This window comes from Cibotium barometz, chromosome 14 (assembly GCF_041138505.1).
Source record: "Cibotium barometz isolate CiBa-2024 chromosome 14, ASM4113850v1, whole genome shotgun sequence".
Taxonomy (NCBI): Eukaryota; Viridiplantae; Streptophyta; class Polypodiopsida; order Cyatheales; family Cibotiaceae; genus Cibotium; species Cibotium barometz.
The window spans coordinates 32514936-32535152 of NC_141059.1; the positions used below are offsets into that span (position 1 = coordinate 32514936).

Here is a 20217-nt window from a genome sequence, read left to right on the forward strand (position 1 = left end):
AATTAGACTCTTAATTGATATCAATTTGACTCAATTAGGTGTTAATTGATATCAATTAGACTCAATTGGATGTTAATTGATGTTAATTGAGCTCAATTAGACTCAATTGATATCAATTAGGTGCTAATTGAGTGTAATTGATATCTATGAAGCCTAATTTAGCTTAATTGACATCAATTGGGTGTTAATTAATGTCAATCGAGTCCAATTAATATCAATTAGGTATCAATTAAGCCAAATTGATATCAATTGGGTGTCAATTGAGCCCAATTCACATCAATTGGGTATAAATTGAACCTAATTGGACTCAATTAACATCAATTAGGTGTGAATTGATGTCAATTGACCCCACTTGGATGCAATTGATATCAATTTGGTGTCAATTGGACTCAATTGGCACCCAATTGATGTCAATTGAGTCCACTTGGATGTCAATTGATATCAATTGAGCCCAATTGATCAATTGACACCCAATTAGACTTAATTGATATCAATTTGACTCAACTGGGTATTAATTGATGTCAATTAAACTCAATTGGATGTTAATTGATGTTAATTGAGTCTCAATTGACATCAATTGGGTGCCAATTGAGTGCAATTGATGTCAATTAAGCCCAATTTGGCTCGATTAACATCAATTGGGTGTCAATTAACTACGATTGATGTCAATTAACTACGATTGATGTCAATTGAGCTGAATTGACATCAATTGGGTGTTAATTGATGTTAATTGAGTTTAATTGACATCAATTGGGTGTTAATTGATGTCACTTGAGTCCAATTAGATGTAATTAGACTCAATTGGGTTTGAATTAGACTCAATTGTTATCAATTGGGCTGAGTTAATTGGGTGTCAATTGAGCCCAATTGACATCAATTGGGTGTGAATTGAACGTGATTGGACTCAATTGACATTAATTAGGTGTGAATTGATGTCAATTGAGCCCAATTGGATGCAATGGATATCAATTGGGTGTCACTTGGACTCAATTGGCACCCAATTGATGTCACTTGGGCTCAATTGGCACCCAATTGATGTCAATTGAGTCCAATTGGATGTCAATTGGTATCAATTGAGCCCAATTGATCAATTGACACCCAATTAGACTTAATTGATATCAATTTGACTCAATTAGGTATTAATTGATGTTAATTAGATTTAATTGGATATTAATTGATGTTAATTGAGTCTAATCGGACTCAATTGATATCAATTGGGTGCCTGGGTGCCAATTGAGTGCAATTAATATCAATTAAGCTCAATTCGGCTCAATTGGCATCAATTGGGTGTCAATTGACTACGATTGATGTCAATTGAGCTCAATTGACATCAATTGGGTGTTAATTGATGTCAATTGAGTCCAATTAACATCAATTGGATGTCAATTGAGCCCAATTGACATCAATTGGGTGTGAATTGAACCGGATTAGACTCAATTGCCATCAATTAGGTGTGAATTGATGTCAATTAAGCCCAATTGGATGCAATTGATATCAATTGGGTGTCACTTGGACTCAATTGGCACCCAATTGATGTCAATTGAGTCCAATTGGATGTCAATTGATATCAGTTGAATCGAATTGATTAATTGACACCCAATTATACTTAATTGATATCAATTTGACTCAATTGGGTATTAGTTGATGTCAATTGAACTCAATTGGGTGTTAATTGATGTTAATTGAGGACTCAATTGACATCAATTGGGTACCAATTGAGTGCAATTGGTGTCAATTCGGCTCAATTGGCATCAATTGGATATCAATTGACTAGGATTGATGTCAATTGAGCTCAATTGACATCAATTGGGTGTTAATCGATGTCAATTGAGTCCAATTAAGCCCAGTTGTGTCCAATTGGGTGTCAATTGATTGAATCCAATTAAGTCCAATTAAGCCCAATTGAGTCCAATAGGGTGTCAATTGATGTCAATTGAGCCCAATCGATCAATTGACACCCAATTAGACTTAATTGATACCAATTGGACTCAATTGGATATTAATTGATGTCAATTAGACTCAATTGGAAGTATAATAAGATAATTGATGGTAATCGAGCTTAAGGTGATAAATTTAGAGATAACTTTTTTGTACAAAGAATTTTGAACTTTTGACATCATAAATGAGTCCAAAAGGCCCAAAAGTGGTAGGAATGACTGTGAACATGAAAATATTTTGACCATTTTTTTAACTTTTTTTCCCGCCAGAAAAATGGATTTTCTCGGCGGGCCCGTCGGGAAAACAAAAAGTTCGGCGGACTTCGGCAGGTTACCAGGTCATTGGTAACCTGCTATTTTGAGAACATGAAAACATGTGAACATGTGAATAACATGTTCACAAGTGTTATTAACAAAAAAAATCTTGTGATCACGTGAATATAAAATCATTGACCGTAGCAGATATCGACGCTTATACCGTAGCATATACTATAGTAGATACCGACGCTTATACCGACGCATATTTCGACGCAGATACTGACGCCCGTAACTTTTTTACAGCCGAGAACCTCTCATTCTCTGTTTTGCAAGGCTTGGAATGTCAAGACAAGGTATGCGTGTCTTTCCCCTCATCTCCCTCAGGCGTTCGCCTTGTTCCATTCGACCCACTCTTGATGTGTGTGTTTGTGTGTGTGTTATTGTGGAGAGAATTAGTGAAGTGTGTGTGTAGATCTCCCTCTTTCTCCTTGGGCATTTTGCCTCTCTCCATCTCCTCATCTTCTTATGTGTGTGTGTGTGTGTGTGGAGAGAATTAGGGTAAATGTGTGATGTGTGTGTATATCTCCTTCCCCTCTCTCCATCCTTCTTTTTACCTTCTTAATTATGTTTGGAGAGAGGATTTGTATGTGTGTGTTGTGAGAGATGTAGAGAGTGAGAGAGCTTGTGTATGTGCATCTATTACTAATGTATGCAATGTGTGTGTAGGTTTGTTCCTCCCACGTGTGTCCTAGCTTGCAAATCTGCTTCGAACATGCACTATCCACCAATCCACATTTGAGAGGTAAGCACATTACCAATTATGTTGTTTTATTACTTCTCTTTTTGTTATGTTTTAATTTGTTCTCAATTTGTAATTATTAATTGAAATTATGAGTATGCAAGCTTGTTGTTTTATGCACATATATGCTAATATTAGCATATATGTGAGTGCATAAGAAATTAATGTATGTGCTTATTTGTCTTTACACACACACACACACACTTTGCGAGAGAGAGAGATTTTCTTTTTGGCGCATACCCAAGGCGTTTCGGTCTCTTCTTCGACTTGAAATCTAATGTCTAAGACATGTATGTCGACGCTATGTCTATATGTATATACTCTAATGTATATGCCTAAAGCATATATCCATAAGCTAATGTATATGCCTAAACATCGCTAATGTATACTTGATCTCCCTCAACGGCTGGGGAAAAGAAGCCCGTTTAACGCTTTAAATGTTATTTTTAAAATCTCCCTCACGGCTGGGGAAAAGAAGCCCTGTTTTATGGTTTACATAATGCTTAATGATTTGTGTAATGCGTAATGATTTGCATTTAATGAGCTACATATACATGTTATCCTGGTAAATGGAGCCTCTCAATCTTGAAGAGAGAATAGCGTGTCCATGCATGCGATGTAAGTACCAAATATTTTGAAAACGAAGGATTTGCAACCAGCATATTCATGACGCTGGCATATTTTCAATGGAGCGCTTACAAAATTTACGGTTTCAATCGTACAACCAAGCAAGTGTGCAACCACATCTTGATAACATTGCGCCTATGAATTCTCGTCCCCAACAAAGGATGAGGATATCGAAGGAGGGAGTTAGGCAAGACCTAGAGTGAGTTAGGGCTAGCTATATATAGCTCCAACAGAATTTACATCATTCGGCTTAGAATTAGCCCCATTAGATACATTTTTATTTGGAAAAGTGGGTGCACGATGTCGTGACGTGTGCGGTCTAGCCGGGAACACACTGGGTGTCTGGCTGTGAGAGTTACATCCAAAATCCCAGTAAAGAACCACAACATATAATTCTTCAAGAGGCATCACATTTATATAAACATCATCACAATAAAAAAAACACATGAGCATCAATTCCTCTTGCAGTCTAAATAAGTCCCTCAGAAGAGTCTCCACTACCAGGCACCATGGCATTTTGCACTTGTGACATGGATCCCTCTGGCACCTCATCTATACATGCCCTTGTAATTAGTTTGATTTTTTTCTGTGAACTTGGTCTTCAGCTTCTTTAGGAAAACAGTGAGAGATGCCCGTGTTGTGATTAATAATTCATCAAATGATGCCTCAAATTGCTTCTCCGGAAACTTCCTGTTGACAAGCAAAGTTTTGCTCAGTGAACTTCCATAAATGGTCCATTGCTCCCACTTGTCAAAGTTATGGTTGCTGAAACGAAGAAACATCCTTTTATCTTTGCATGCTTGCAGAATCTTGCCTTCTGCATGATGTGAACGAAATCCAACAAAACCGCCACAATCACTCTTCAGCACCTCCACCATTGTCTTGGCATTGACTGCAGTAGCATCATCTTGCACATCAAAGCTCCACATTGTAGGCTTTCCAGGTACCTTCTCGGCATGGTAGAAAGCACCTGATGGTGATAGCAGCACAAACATATCTCCAGCCTGAATGGTGTCAATCAGCCCCATTTCCAGCATTTCTATGCTACTTCAGTAAAATTTGTCTTGTACAGAATTGTTTCTCCTGTTTAAAATGCCCGCGCTGCATGGAGTCAGTCCGTCGCTGCCAACGAGCCGCTTCTAAGTACACAGCTGCTGCAAAGCTGGCGCTCAATTCGAATTTCTTTGCCAATAACGGCAGCGACTTTGTTGGGATGTTGCGAAGACATGCTTTCCCCCCCCCCGCCTCTGTGGGGATGCGCCCTTTTCCATGTTGTATTTGTGGGGCTTTGCGAGGCCCCCACCCACTTCCCAGATACACACAGCTACCCTCTGTCATTCTCACCTTCATCCTCCGCATCTTTCTTCTGATTTGTGGCCGTGGTGGCGGCGGCCAAAAAAGCCTCAACAGATCAGAGTATTGTCCATGAATGTCACCACAATCTTGATCGGGGCTCCGAGCTCCAGCAGATTGGGCTGTTGCATGAAGATAGTCTTGGAGGTAGAGCAGAGCTGCCCCCTTGCCGAGGCGGGAGCTCCCCCCCCCCCTTTGTTTCGAGTAGGCGAGCCCCCTCCCTTCGTCCACGACGGCCGGATTCCTCTCTGGGCGGCCACCTTCTGGATTTTTCGCCAGCTTCTAGGCTACGTGCTGGCAGCTACGTTGGCCCCTCACAAAGCTTCCATGTGGCCCTTTATATTATTGGCCACTTGTATCATATATTTCATTTATTTTTCTTGCCTCAGTAATGGCCACTCACATCAATGCTCCTCACACATGGTAACCTAAAATCCCACTTTATCTCCGGGTACAAAAATGGTACCACAAAACCACCGCTGGCCGCATCCACATGAATTGGAGTGTCCCATCCTGTACACCTTCATACAGCTTCCAATGCCACTGTATCTGAGTGAATACCTTCCATATCTGTCCTTGCTGCTCAAGGCCCAGATTCCACATAAGTTGTTCCATGAACATGCTTTCACTGCATAGACGTGCCACAGCACGACATCGACCCCCTCTAAACCTGCACATCCTCCGGTATGTGCCACCAAGTTGCTATATAGGCTGGTGCCTTACGCTCAGGGTAGTCCATATCTCTTATCTTTGATATGCCAAGTTTTGAACACCCTGGCTGCACTCTCGAGACCCCCACATTTCGTATACATATTGATAAGGGCAATCCCTATAATGACATCTGACTGCAATCCTGCATTTCTGATGCTTGCATGGATCTCCTTGCCCTCGGGTAGGTCTGCCAGAACAGAGCATGCACTAAGAATGGTACTAAATGTCACCTTGTCTGGTTCAAGATCCTTCTTTTGCATGCGTCGATAAAGTTGCATGGCCTCTTTTGCATCCCCATGCTGGATATATGCAGCCAACATGGTGTTCTATAAGCCCACATTTTGTACATGCTTCTTGTCAAAGACCTTCACTGCGGCCTTGATACTCTCACACTTGCCATACATACTGATAAGGGAAGTCTGTAATTCTACATCATGCTCAAACCCACTATCAACCATTCTAGCATGGATCCTTTTGCTATCTTCTAGAGCTGCTGGAGAGGAACATGCAGCAAGAATTGTACTACAGGTGCGCTTATCTGAATATATCCCTTCAGCAAGCATTTGTTGATATAACTGAAAGGCTTCCTCTGCATGCCCAACTTGTGCATATGCTGCAATTATGGCAGTCCAAGACACAATATTCCGCAGGGGCACTCTGTCAAACACCCTCCGAGCATCTTTGATGCTCCCACATTTGCTGTACATGTTTATGAGGGCAGTCCCTAAAACAATGTTAGATTCAGATGCATTGCAAATAATATATTTATGTAGCTGTTTGCCTTCAGATAGGGCTGTACAGTTGGCGCATGCCGAAATCATGCTGATGAGTGTCACTTCATCACGCTCCGACATATTTTCATAAACTCTGCACGCATGTGAAAATCGGCCACATTTTCCATACAAGTTAACGAGGGCAGTCTGGATGACAATATCCTGCTCAAAGGCACTTCCCATTTTGTGAATGTAATCCAATCAATGCATTCCAAGATACCACATCTCGAGTGGGCAACTTGTCAAACACATCACCTGCTTCCTCAAGTTGTCCACACTTGGCATACATATCAATAAGAGTGTTGCCAACAAATACATCCAGCTCAGAACCACACTTGATTATGTAATCATGAACTAATTTCCCATAATCTAGGTCTGTTAAGCTGGAACACGCTTTTAAAACACTGATGAAGGTTATAGAGTCAGGTGGCTCTCTTCCATGCAATGAGAGAAAAGATCTTCTAGCTCTGCATCAGAAAGTTTGCTATCATACCCATAACCCAATGAAAAATGAGTGCACAATTCTGGCAGTGTCGTGTGGCCTGTTCCATGCTTATTTATACACTCACATTGCCTTAACTTTGTTTGCTGCCTTCTGTATGCCAGCACCTGCATAGATGTGAGACATTAAGACGTAAGCTACAGCATCCTTTTCATCCAAACACACTGCATGTTCAAAGGCCTGTTTCCCAAGCTCCACATTTCCCCAATTTCTACAAGCACCCAATACAGTTTGCCACACCACAAGATTATGACAAAACGACATCTTCTTTATTATTACTGACGCCTTCTCTAATTGGCCTGCACGGCCAAGGAGATCAACCATGCAAGTGTAATGATCTAGGGATGGAACGATACCATAGTCTTTGCTCATGGCCTCAAAGTACATCTGGCTCTTGTTAAATAGACATGTGCGACTGCATGCATTCAGAACAACAACAAAGGTGATTGGATCTGGCCTTACACCTTCTCCTAGCATTCTGTCAAAGATACGAAAAACATTTTCACTTTCTCCATGCTGGGCATATCCTACCATTAGTGCAGTCCAGGAGACAACATCTTGAACTGGAAGCCTGTCAAACACTTGCTGTGCTTTAGCAAGCGAGTTACTTTTAGAATACATGTCGACCAAGGTGCTGCCAACAGCAAGGTCTCTTTCTAAAAACCCCCGTCTTTCAATCTCATGATGTATTTCTCGGCTTATATCTGTGCCTCCTATGCTGCCACAAGCTTTCAAACTGCAAACAAATGTTACAGCGTTCGGGGGCACACCTTCGAGTTGCATCTGTTTGAAACATTTGAGTGCTTCCTCACCGTGACCATGTTCAGCATATCCTGCTATTAATGCATTCCAGGATACTACATTTCGGATTGGAAGCTTGTCAAACACTTGCTGTGCTTTTGCAAGTGAGCCAAATTTAGCATACATGTCAACCAGGGTGCTGCCAACAACAACATTTCTCTCGAGTAACCCATTCTAGCAACCTTGGCATGTATATCAAGGCCTCTTTCGAGATCTTTCAGCTTTGCACAAGCCTTCAGTACGGCCACAAAAGTATGTCCACTGGGTTATACAGAATCATCCTTTTGCATTTTCTGGTACAGGGTGAGAGCAAGGTGTGGTTTCCCACATTTGACATATCCAGTGATGAGGGAATTCCAGGAACACTCATTCCGATGCACCAACCTGTCAAAAACCTGCTGGGCATCGCTCATGCATCCGACTTCCACCAACATCAAGACGAGGTAGTTCCCCACATATGCATTTGACTGCAACCTACCCCTGGTCATAAAGGCATGCACTTCCCTTTCCACCGATGCCCTGTACTGCTTCAAATCACCATGAGCTTCTTTTCAAAGACTTTAACTGGTTGCAGCCATTAACTGGCACATAGTTTATTCATGTATTACAAATGAGCATTCCATGTGTACATATAATGCCATCATATATGGCTTTCCTGAACAACGAGTAGAGCTTTAATCTCCATGTTCATACACTCAATTCTACAGCATTCTGCATTGGCATTCCTTTTATCCTTCTGATGTTTTGGGCTTTCTCTATGTCAAACCATTCATCCAGATCATCATTGCATACATTTAGCTCTGCTTTTCAAAGAGTTTCTTTCAGATATCCTGACAATCAGAGTACAAAGAAGTGTTCACCTTTCCGGCATTCATGAGTTCTTGAGCATTCTATCTGTTTTGCAACTTGTAGGGAAGACCTCAAGTCAATACAAGCTCCTCACCTTCCTCAGCTATCAGAAAGGTCGAGTGTCGTAAGCCCTTGAGACAAAGGGTTAGCTTCAAGTCACTACAAGCTCCTCTCTATCCTTGGTTATTGGAATGGATGAGTGTCATAGGCCCTTGAAGTGGCAAGAATGGATCAAGTCATTGCAAGCTCCTCTCCTTCCTCAGTTGTCGAGAAGGATGAGTGTCACAAGCCCTTGTTGCCATTCTACAGTTCTGAGAGAGAACTACAAGTCTATACAAGCTCCTTGCCACCCCCTTCTCCTGAGGTGAACAAGTGTCATAAGCCCTTGTAATCCTTCTTCTTCCCTAATAGTTTTATTATGGAAGACTACAAGTCCTATAAGCTCCTGGCTCTCTCTTTTCGAGAAATGCATCAGTGTCATAGGCCCCTATAGCCTTCTTTGCTTTGTCTGCCATTATTTTTACCTCCTTTGCATCCTTGTCATGCTTTAGAAGTTCTCCAAGCAGCTAAGATATAGCATCATTATAGTATATTTCCTTCATTTTTGTACCTGCCTTTCAGAAAGCCCTGATTGTGTATCTATTTGCTCTAATTTTCCTCAAGCATCATCTTGATTTGTATGTCATCTTGCATGTATCCATACATTCCAGATATCATATCGTTTTTCATCCAGTATTCAAATCAGATAACATTACCTTTGTTTTCCCACTTCACCCAGCCTTCTTTCGACTGCCTGTTGCTGTTGCATGTAGAGCACAAACGCCTGAAACATCTGCATGGTGTTGACGTCCGGACGAAATCCTTGCTGCTCCTGTTGATCACCCATGATTCCCTTTCTACTCTCACCCTAGCTGTTTCACGTCGGGTTCACCAAAGCTGTCGTGACGTGTGCGGTCTAGCCGGGAACACACTGGGTGTCTGGCTGTGAGAGTTACATCCAAAATCCCAGTAAAGAACCACAACATATAATTCTTCAAGAGGCATCACATTTATATAAACATCATCACAATAAAAAAAACACATGAGCATCAATTCCTCTTGCAGTCTAAATAAGTCCCTCAGAAGAGTCTCCACTACCAGGCACCATGGCATTTTGCACTTGTGACATGGATCCCTCTGGCACCTCATCTATACATGCCCTTGTAATTAGTTTGATTTTTTTCTGTGAACTTGGTCTTCAGCTTCTTTAGGAAAACAGTGAGAGATGCCCGTGTTGTGATTAATAATTCATCAAATGATGCCTCAAATTGCTTCTCCGGAAACTTCCTGTTGACAAGCAAAGTTTTGCTCAGTGAACTTCCATAAATGGTCCATTGCTCCCACTTGTCAAAGTTATGGTTGCTGAAACGAAGAAACATCCTTTTATCTTTGCATGCTTGCAGAATCTTGCCTTCTGCATGATGTGAACGAAATCCAACAAAACCGCCACAATCACTCTTCAACACCTCCACCATTGTCTTGGCATTGACTGCAGTAGCATCATCTTGCACATCAAAGCTCCACATTGTAGGCTTTCCAGGTACCTTCTCGGCATGGTAGAAAGCACCTGATGGTGATAGCAGCACAAACATATCTCCAGCCTGAATGGTGTCAATCAGCCCCATTTCCAGCATTTCTATGCTACTTCAGTAAAATTTGTCTTGTACAGAATTGTTTCTCCTGTTTAAAATGCCCGCGCTGCATGGAGTCAGTCCGTCGCTGCCAACGAGCCGCTTCTAAGTACACAGCTGCTGCAAAGCTGGCGCTCAATTCGAATTTCTTTGCCAATAACGGCAGCGACTTTGTTGGGATGTTGCGAAGACATGCTTTCCCCCCCCCCCCCCCGCCTCTGTGGGGATGCGCCCTTTTCCATGTTATATTTGTGGGGCTTTGTGAGGCCCCCACCCACTTCCCAGATACACACAGTTACCCTCTATCATTCTCACCTTCATCCTCCGCATCTTTCTTCTGATTTGTGGCCGTGGTGGTGGCGGCCAAAAAAGCCTCAACAGATCAGAGTATTGTCCATGAATGTCACCACAATCTTGATCGGGGCTCCGAGCTCCAGCAGATTGGGCTGTTGCATGAAGATGGTCTTGGAGGTAGAGCAGAGCTGCCCCCTTGCCGAGGCGGGAGCTTCCCCCCCCCCCCCCCTTGTTTCGAGTAGGCGAGCCCCCTCCCTTCGTCCACGACGGCCGGATTCCTCTCTGGGCGGCCACCTTCTGGATTTTTCGCCAGCTTCTAGGCTACGTGCTGGCAGCTACGTTGGCCCCTCACAAAGCTTCCATGTGGCCCTTTATATTATTGGCCACTTGTATCATATATTTCATTTATTTTTCTTGCCTCAGTAATGGCCACTCACATCAATGCTCCTCACACATGGTAACCTAAAATCCCACTTTATCTCCGGGTACAAAAATGGTACCACAAAACCACCGCTGGCCGCATCCACATGAATTGGAGTGTCCCATCCTGTACACCTTCATACAGCTTCCAATGCCACTGTATCTGAGTGAATACCTTCCATATCTGTCCTTGCTGCTCAAGGCCCAGATTCCACATAAGTTGTTCCATGAACATGCTTTCACTGCATAGACGTGCCACAGCACGACAGCGAGTGTTGTTAAAAGTGTCAATACGTGGAGTAACAAATGGTTTACGAAAGTTACGATTGTTTGTTACTCAAGACGATTGTTGATTTTGAGTTGCCGCTTGTGATTAGCGAGCTTGAGTAGCCTTTTGAGAAGAGCGAACCATCTGGGCAATAGATTGAAACTCTTTCTCTATGTCGTGAGCGAAAGAAATTGCTTCATGGAGTGAAGAGGGCTTCAAAGTAATGATTTTTACTTGTATACCACATTGAAGACCGTCTTCGTATTTGCGTTGAAGTGAATCTTTAGCAAGCACATCTTTGAGCATACGAAGGTGTAAGAGGCATTGCCAAAAACGCTTAGTATATTGACTCATGTTCTCACCTTCAATCCATGAGAAATTTGACCATGCGCGTGAAGATGAAACTGAGGTGGTAAGAATGATTCTTTGACCTTCTCTTGGAACGAGGCCCAAGTGGTAGGGCGATCAATGCTATGGCGGAGCACGTTCCACCATAAAGTAGCTTTTTCATTCATGTGGGTGGTGGCACACTTAATTTTGTCACGCTCGAAAAAATTTTCTTCGCCAAAGTAGTCATTAAATTGACTCAACCATGATAAAACAAAGTTTCCATCTTTGCGACCACCAAAGCGAGAGAAAGTAAATAAGCAATGACTTATTTTTTGTTCTATGCGGGTTTGTCGAGCGTTGAATGCGACTCGTAAAATTTTACCAATTCGGTCATCCTCGGCATCCGACTCCCGCGGTCATTTGTCGCGGTCTTGTAATTGGCGTTCTGCATCTTGAAGTTGTTGTTCCAACAAATAAATTTGTTATTCCGGAGTAGCCTTGGGTAAAGGAGTATCCATGTCAGCCTCGGAGTATAAAGGAGTATCCATGTCATAATTATGTTGCAATGAAGCGTCGCTTGATGACGGCATGTGAGTGGTGACGTTGAATGAGGTCCTCCTTGTTTGTCAATATCCTTCAAATAAAGAAGAGAGAGAGAGAGAGATTGAAAGATACTGTACTTCTCCCCTCCATGGCTGTATAGAGAAGAGAGAAATATATACTTCTTTGAGCTTTTTTTTAAATAAAGGAAAAATATATATATATATATATATATATATATATTTGTTCTTCTTTTTTCTTTTCTTTTTTCAAAAAAAAATTTGGCTATTGGCTACCATTTGTTTGGCTTCTTTCTCGCGCTACCGATCGTAGTACGTACTACTGTGATATGCGGTTTTTTGTTGGCCGTCTGTCCTACTGGCAGGCCTTAAATTTGACGCTCGTTTCGGCGTCCAAGGCCATTTGAAGCGTCATATGAAGCCTCAAAACGAGCAGCCAGGCTTCACGAGGAAGCCCAATTATATGTATAAGGCTTCAAAGGACACCCATATAAATGACGTAGGCTTCACAGGGTATATATATATATATGTGTGTGTGTGTGTGTGTGTGTGTGTGTGTGGGTGGTCACAAAAAACAAACCAAGATAAGCGCAGAGATAAGCCCGGTTGCCGAGTCAATTTTAAGGCCTGGGCCCCTAGGTATCCTCTCTCAAATCAGCGCAGCAACATCAATCTGTGAGCTACAGGCACGGTGATGGCAACCAAGCCTTTTGCATGGTAGTTTGACTGAAGTTTGGGGGATTCTCTCGTGGATGGAGCTGTTTATATACATATATCGAGGGATTCTAGGTACTTCTAGACTAGTTGTTTGGTCTGAAAAGCTGCACACACTTTGAGCACAAGCGCGATAGTGCAGTAGAGAAGATACATGTCTGGTAATGTGAGAAGCCCGAGTTTTAAGGCAGAGAGTCATTTGAAGCCCAAGATTTTGACACAAGGTGTCACCAGTACATTGAGGAAGCTCGACATTGGGCTTCAAATTTAAGGCCTGCCTACTGGGGTTGCTATTGTTATTGGCGGCTTTGGTTAGGTAGCTATGTCTTCTCACGCAGCTAGAGTAGCTCAATTGGTTAGAGCGTGTGGTTGTTAATCACAAATTCAGACGTTCAAGCCCAGCGTTGTGCAGTCGTCTGTGACGTTTCTCTCCAACGCCGTTGTTCTTTGCTTTGTTGTCTTGTGTCGCCTTGGCACCAGTGGCTGTGGTGTGGCCGTGTCACTGTATGATGGCCTCGACTAATGTCCCGCGCGTGCCATGCCGGGTTTCTGACTAGTGTCCCGCTTGTACGCCGTTGTTCTTGTCTTGTGTCGCCTTGGCACCAGTGGCTGTGGTGTGGCCGCGTCACTGTATGATGGCCTTGATGGTTCTCTGACTAATGTCCTGCGTAGCCGCTGCGTGCCATGCCGGGTTTCTGACTAGTGTCCCGCTTGGTCCGGATTTGTGTCTGTTTAAACTTTATAATCACCCCAAGGCTTTTAAGGTTTTAAAAAAAACATAAGCCATTGTAACCCTACTTGAACTCCAGATAATCTTGTAGGCTCACTTCCATAACCATAGCTTCGAGCTTTTCAAAAAACCATAAGCCATTGTAACCCTTGCCACCACTTGGACTCCAGATAATCTTGTAGGCTCACTTCCATAACCATAGCTTCGAGCTTTTCAAATAAACAAGAAGGAGATAAATATACCAACTATGTACTACAAAAAGAGTCCCATGCATGAGTGAGCACACTTCCTCATGCATGTATTTATAAATTAGCAAAAAAGCAAGTGCTCACAAATATAGCTTGATACATTCTACTTTGGGTCATTAATATTAAAAAGTAACTTGGTCCCCAAGCTTGTCTATTTACATTAAAATTGTAGCAATTTAATTAAATAAAACTATGGGCGGGTGACCATCATTGCACATCGAAATACGACGACCACGCACCGGCCAAAATCCATCGCACACACGTTACTCCGTGCACTGATCTGCTCACCAAAAACACAAGACACATTAAATCTTGCTTATCCACCCAACATGATGCGACCTCTGCTCCGGATTTGTGTCTGTTTAAACTTTATAATCACCGCAAGGCTTTTAAGGTTTTAAAAAAAAATATGCATTGCATAAAAAAGAAACATTCAATAGGTGTTGTACTCCATTGTTACAATCATTGAACATTATGAAATAAACAATCCTTTACCCACATATTCACTAGCATGCAAACATCTTAGCTTACTATTTGCAAACATCTTTTGCTTATTATCTTGACTAGCATGCAAACATTTTCACTTACTATTTGCCAAGTATTTATACAAGATTCTACAGATTTATGTATACTTTTCGTTATAATAAACATAATATTTGAATAAAAGACATTCATATTTAGCATGTTCTCAATATGTTATCAATTATAACTCTAGATGTTAGCATACTATAGCTTAGATTACTTTTCATTATATTTAGGAACAAAACCCACCCATCGTTAATCAAGTACATACATCTCTAATTAAGTTCATACAACCTACATATTGGTTTCTCGGTTGAGCTGTTTTCTGCTCTCGAGTGTGGTTGTCTGGGGGACGGAGATGAAGGACATGCTAAATCATCATGGTTTTGGGTCTAAATCCCAACCACCAAATCAGGAAGCTTTGTTTTTAAAGAATGCACCATAGGATATTGACACATCAATAGTGAGAATTTTACTCAAATGAAAGCAAATGAGTTGATGATACATAAGTAGTGAGAATGTTAAAAAATAGAAGCCCAATAAAACCTTGACACATCGGCACATGGAATGTTACAAAATAGAGAACTAATAAAGATTTGCCACACAACCAGAAACATGGGAGCTCAAGCTCCCCATTTTCTTTCAGGGCAAGGCCTCCCCATCAGAAGAGAAAAGTAGGCGAATAGATAGACGGTTATATGTCTTTTAAAAGTTACGTACAGCGGTTATATTTGGTGATTAAGATAGTAACTACCCATGCATGGACATGATGAACATGCATGTATTATTAATATTATTTTATCGTTCCCTGTCTTGTCATCACAACTACAATTCCATAGAGAGTTGGGGGCATTTTGTGGCGTATCTAGGGTTTGTATGGTACCACCCCAACATTGCCGAGCTGAGACAACGTGCAGAATCAACGTAGGCTTGGAGGTCAGGTTTCCAGGCGACGATCTCAAGTGCGAGACGAGTGCAGTCTTGGTCTCTAGCCTTGATCATGGCACAAGCTTGGGAGACCGCCTCCTCGAACTCCACTGCTGCAGCACCGCTGCTGCTCTTGATATTGTGGTGGTGCAGCACAGCCAGCAGCGTCACATAGTCGCCTTCGGCGATCTCGGCCTCGAATGAGAGCACGTCGTTGATCCAGCTGGCATGGTCCACCACAGCATCGTGAAAGGCTTGCAGCAGCGGATGGCTCAGCGTCGCGTCATCGAGCTCTACGCCCAGCTCGAACTCGCACGCCACCAAGATGGCCGGGATGGCCACATCCTGTCGGCGTAGCCGTATGTACTCCTCTACATCCGGCAGCTTCCCTTGCTCTCTCAGCTCGACAAACGCCAATATACCTTGGAAGTACTCTTCCAAGAGCGCGGCGAAGCGCTTCTGCTGGATGCGCGGCATGCCCAGCGCCCGCATCTCACCCCACCACTCCTTTCCCACAGCTATCACCAGTTCCAGATCTTCTTCTGAGAAACAGCTTCGGCCACTACCTCGACTAATTTCTGGCCCACCGGTGCCTACATTCAGAGCTTCCTCCCCTCCGAACATCGCCTCCATCAGCAGAGCGCATAAACCCCTCGCTGCCGCCAAATCCTTCCCCATCATCTCTGCATCATCCACCAGATCATCCAAAAGGAAGAACCAGTAATTGAGCTTCACTAAAGTTAGGGACCTCGCCACGCAGCTACCGTTGGGAAAGAGCATGCACGCAAACAAATCGTAGCGAATCTTGCGCTGCTGCTCTATTTTCGAGGCCGGGTAGCGCGACGCCACCCACGACACCCACGATCGAGTTAGTTCCACCAAGGCCTCCTGTCTGGGGTGGTGCTTCACCGGGAATGAGCACTCCAGGTGCTGTGGGACGCGGAAGCTTTCGGCAGCACGGTTGAGGAGGCCATGGATACTAGGAGCGGGTGGCGCGTGGACCGACCGAACACAGTGGAAGGCTGCTTTCCCCCGCCGCTCTATTTCAGGCATGGGCGCTAGCAGGGCGGGGCGGCGCGACGCCAACCGCGATCCACTTGGCTCCACAAGAGCCTCATGCCTGGGGCGGTGGTTCAGGGTGACTGATGAGCACACATGGTGGTTCAGGGTGACTGATGAGCACTCCATGTGTGAGCTTGGCTTAAGGAGGTTATCCATATGAGAAACGTGCATGTGTGCAAGTGATCATCTAGCCCTTCTTAAATAAAATGGTTCAGGGTGACTGATGAGCACTCCATGTGTGAGCTTGGCTTAAGGAGGTTATCCATATGAGAAACGTGCATGTGTGCAAGTGATCATCTAGCCCTTCTTAAATAAAATGGTGACTCCATATGTGAGCTTGGCTTAAGGAGGTTAAAATAAATATAATATAATACAATACGCCGGCTGCCCAGCTTTATATTATTTGAAGTAACATATAATATAGCTACCTTTGTCTTGTACTGTTATTGCAACTGTTCAATTGGCGGAAAGTGATTAGTTTATTATTTTAGTCTTGTACTTTTATTGTGGAAAGTGAGTAGTTTATTATTTTAGTCTTGTACTTTTATTGTGAAAAGTGATCAGTTTATTATTTTGAACATTAATATGTGCCAAAAAGTGATCACTTTATTATTTTAGTCTTGTACTTTTATTGTGAAAAGTGATCAGTTTATTATTTTGAACATTAACATGTGCCAAAAAGTGATCGGCTTGGAAAGTGATTGCCTGTTCAATTGGTGGAAAGTGATTAGTTTATTATTTTGAACTCGTAACATTTAAATAAAGTCTTGTACCTTTATTGCGAAAAGTGATCAGTTTATTTTTTTGAACTCTAACATGTGCCAAAAAAAAAAGATCACTTTATTCTTTTGAATTCTAACATGTGCCAAAAAGTGATCAACATCTTGAAGTGAAAGGGGGATTGTGGTTGGCCCCGCTGAATCGTGACGCCAGCCACAATCCACTTGGCTCCACAAGAGCCTTATGCCTGGGGTGACGGATGAGCACTCCATGTGTGAGCTTAGCTTAAGGAGGTTATCCATATGAGAAATGTGCGTGTGTGCAATTGATCATCTAACCCTTCTTAAATGTGCGTGTGTGCAATTGATCATCTAACCCTTCTTAAATAAAATTATCGAAATATAATATAATATAATATACCAGTTTTGTCGAACTTTATATTAATTGAAGTAGGCAACATATAATATAGCCACCTTTCTCTTTTAATAATATAGCCATCTCATTATTGGATTTCCCGTCTTGCATGGGAGCTAACTAATTTAGGTTTTGTAACCAACATTTTGTTATTTTTATTTTTGGCTTCTTTCAAGTACCTTTAGTACTGTGAAATAGTTTATTTGAAAGGTGGCTTTACACCTTACTCAATTACACCTATCTATTTTAGGTGGCTTTACACCTTACTCAATTACACCTATCTATTTTAGGTGGGGCGGCTGCTAAATCGCAACGCCAACCGCGATCCACTTGGCGCCACAAGAACTTCATGCTTGGGGCGGTGCTTCATGGTGTGTGAGCTTAGCTTAAGGAGGTTATCCATATGACAAATGTGCATGTGTGACAATGATCATCTAACCCTTCTTAAATACAATTGTCAAAATATAATATAATATAATAGGCCGGCTGTCGAACTTTATATTAATTGAAGTAGGTAACATATAATATATCCACCTACCTCTTTTAATAAAATCTTTACACCTTACCAATCTAATTAATAGATTTTGCTTTTTTTTTTCAAATGCATGGGAGCTAACTAATCTAGGTTTTGAATGACGTCCATGTGACCTAAACGCCCCATATTTGTGATACTACAAATAGCACATAAAGATTGTTGATGGACAAATAATAACTGAGACATGTAGAGAAAAAAAAGAGAGACATGTAGAACTTAAACACTTACATGCCAATCGCATCCTTTTGTAAGCTCCTCCTCCTCCTCTGTTACAGTTAAACCAGCATGTTTGGCTTCTAAAATTGTAGCTTCTAGCCATCTACCTGTGGGAAAGTCCGGAAGAGCTTGCAGACCTTCTGGATATGGGAGATTTCTTGTAGTGCGATTTCTTCTGAAACTTAAACGATCTTGTACTCGTCTCGCTGTCGCTTGAGAGCTTCATATGTCTCAATCCACTTCTTCATTACATGCGAGTTCAAGATGCAAAATTTGTTGATTTTTTCCCGCAAATTGTTATCCATCTTTCTCTTAATGCCTTGGCCTTGAGGTTTCTCACCAATGACTCGCATGTTAGACTCTTGAGACCATAGTCGAGGTATCTCTGGATCTAATGAACTTAAATATTCAATGATGTAAACAAGGGACTCTTGTATCAGCCACCCTTCTGACATACTTCCCTCCGGGCGAGCCATTTGGTGAACAAATCCCTTTAATGTCTTCATAAACCTCTCCAAAAGAACATCCATCTTGAATGGACTATTCCAGCAACTGCAATCTCATCTACAACATGAACTAGCAGATGCATCTGGATTGTTAATAAACTTGTAGGGAAAAACTTCTCTACCATGCAAAGTGCCTCTATGGAGTTTAAACGCGCTATCTCCAAAGTGTCTCTCTTTATCTCTTTTGAAGAAATCCAACGTACCAATGTGCTAATCTTAGAGATAGTAGCTCTAATGTCTTCAGTGAGACAATCCTTTATTGCTATGGGGAGCACAAATTGTAAAAACTTATGCCAATCATGACTCTTGAGGCCACTAAGATCATCATCCTTTGTAAATGCACTTTTCAAGCAATGCATACAACCTGTAGGAGTCCAAAACTCTGAAAATGTCCTCTTCACTTGTTGTTCCTCCATCTTACAAAAAACCCATGGGGCTCTTGGAAGTAGCACCTTTCCATTGGGTCTAGTGCGAGCCCACAATTCTTGCATGCAACCTATCTCTTCTAAGTCGTCTCTTTGGCCTTTAGTCTCCTTTTTTCCTGTCATGGTCTTCCACAAAATGTTAGCTACATTCTTGAAAATATGCATCGGGTCAAGCAAATGGTTTATAAGAAGATCACCCCAATAGGGGAGTTGGTGAAAGATAGAGAGCCTCTTCATCCCAGGACATGCCAAGTTGCCACATTCCTCCCATTTGAGCTTCCAATCGCTTGCCTTCAGTGCACTTGGAGGAGGTCTTCCTAGATTACCATCCCGCAATTCATGATTTTCTAGAAGATACCTAACATGTCCTTGGTAGAAATTCTTTCCTAATGCTTTTGAGTATCTTGAATCAAGTCGAGGACCACATAGAGGACATGCATTATAACCCGATATAGACAAACCTGAGCATTCTCCATAGCCAAGCCAATCATGCATTGTCCACATGAGAATACCTTGCACAGTTTGCAAGGTATTCTTGAATCAAGTCGAGGACCACAGAGAGGACATGCATTATAACCCGATATAGACAAACCTGAGCATTCTCCATAGCCAGGCCAATCATGCATTGTCCACATGAGAATACCTTGCAGAGTTTGCAAGTCTTTGGCCACTCTGCTGCTTTGACATGTCCTTCACTTCAATTCCGTTCCACAAGGTGCGTAACTCATAAATAAGTGGTGCCAAATATACATCCATGTTCTTCACCTTGTACTTTCCTGGAACTATTAATTAGAGCAACAAATGACCTTTCTTTATTGCTAACCATGGCGGAAGATTACAATTCACAAGGCAAACAGGCCATGTGCTCCATGAAGAGCTCCGTAAACCAAAAGGGTTTACACCATCCATTGCTAGGCCAAGACGGAGGTTACGAGGAACTTCCCTTAAAGCCGGCCATTTCTCTTCAATGTGTCTCCATGCGGGTGAATCAGCAGGCACACGCATCACTTCATCTTCTGTGGATCGAGTTGTGGCATGCCATGTCA

General features: G+C 42.3%; 3 protein-coding genes across 3 annotated transcripts; all 3 read right to left on the reverse strand.

Moving 5' to 3' along the window:
- Positions 1-6011: 6011 nt before the first annotated feature.
- On the reverse strand, positions 6012-6641 carry LOC147631935 (pentatricopeptide repeat-containing protein At2g34400-like). The gene has a single exon (XM_086807980.1). It carries the CDS (start codon positions 6639-6641, stop codon positions 6012-6014), a length of 630 nt encoding a protein of 209 aa, XP_086664106.1.
- An 8-nt stretch (positions 6642-6649) lies between these two features.
- On the reverse strand, positions 6650-7897 carry LOC147631936 (pentatricopeptide repeat-containing protein CRR2, chloroplastic-like). Its single transcript, XM_086807904.1, has 2 exons — positions 7317-7897; positions 6650-7067 (listed from the first exon to the last, which is right to left on the reverse strand). Exons 1-2 carry the CDS (start codon positions 7885-7887, stop codon positions 7024-7026), a joined length of 615 nt encoding a protein of 204 aa, XP_086664030.1. The 5' UTR covers positions 7888-7897; the 3' UTR covers positions 6650-7023.
- A 7143-nt stretch (positions 7898-15040) lies between these two features.
- On the reverse strand, positions 15041-16540 carry LOC147631937 (microbial Terpene synthase-like protein 13). Its single transcript, XM_086807905.1, has one exon. It carries the CDS (start codon positions 16524-16526, stop codon positions 15192-15194), a length of 1335 nt encoding a protein of 444 aa, XP_086664031.1. The 5' UTR covers positions 16527-16540; the 3' UTR covers positions 15041-15191.
- Between the last annotated feature and the right edge of the window lie 3677 nt (positions 16541-20217).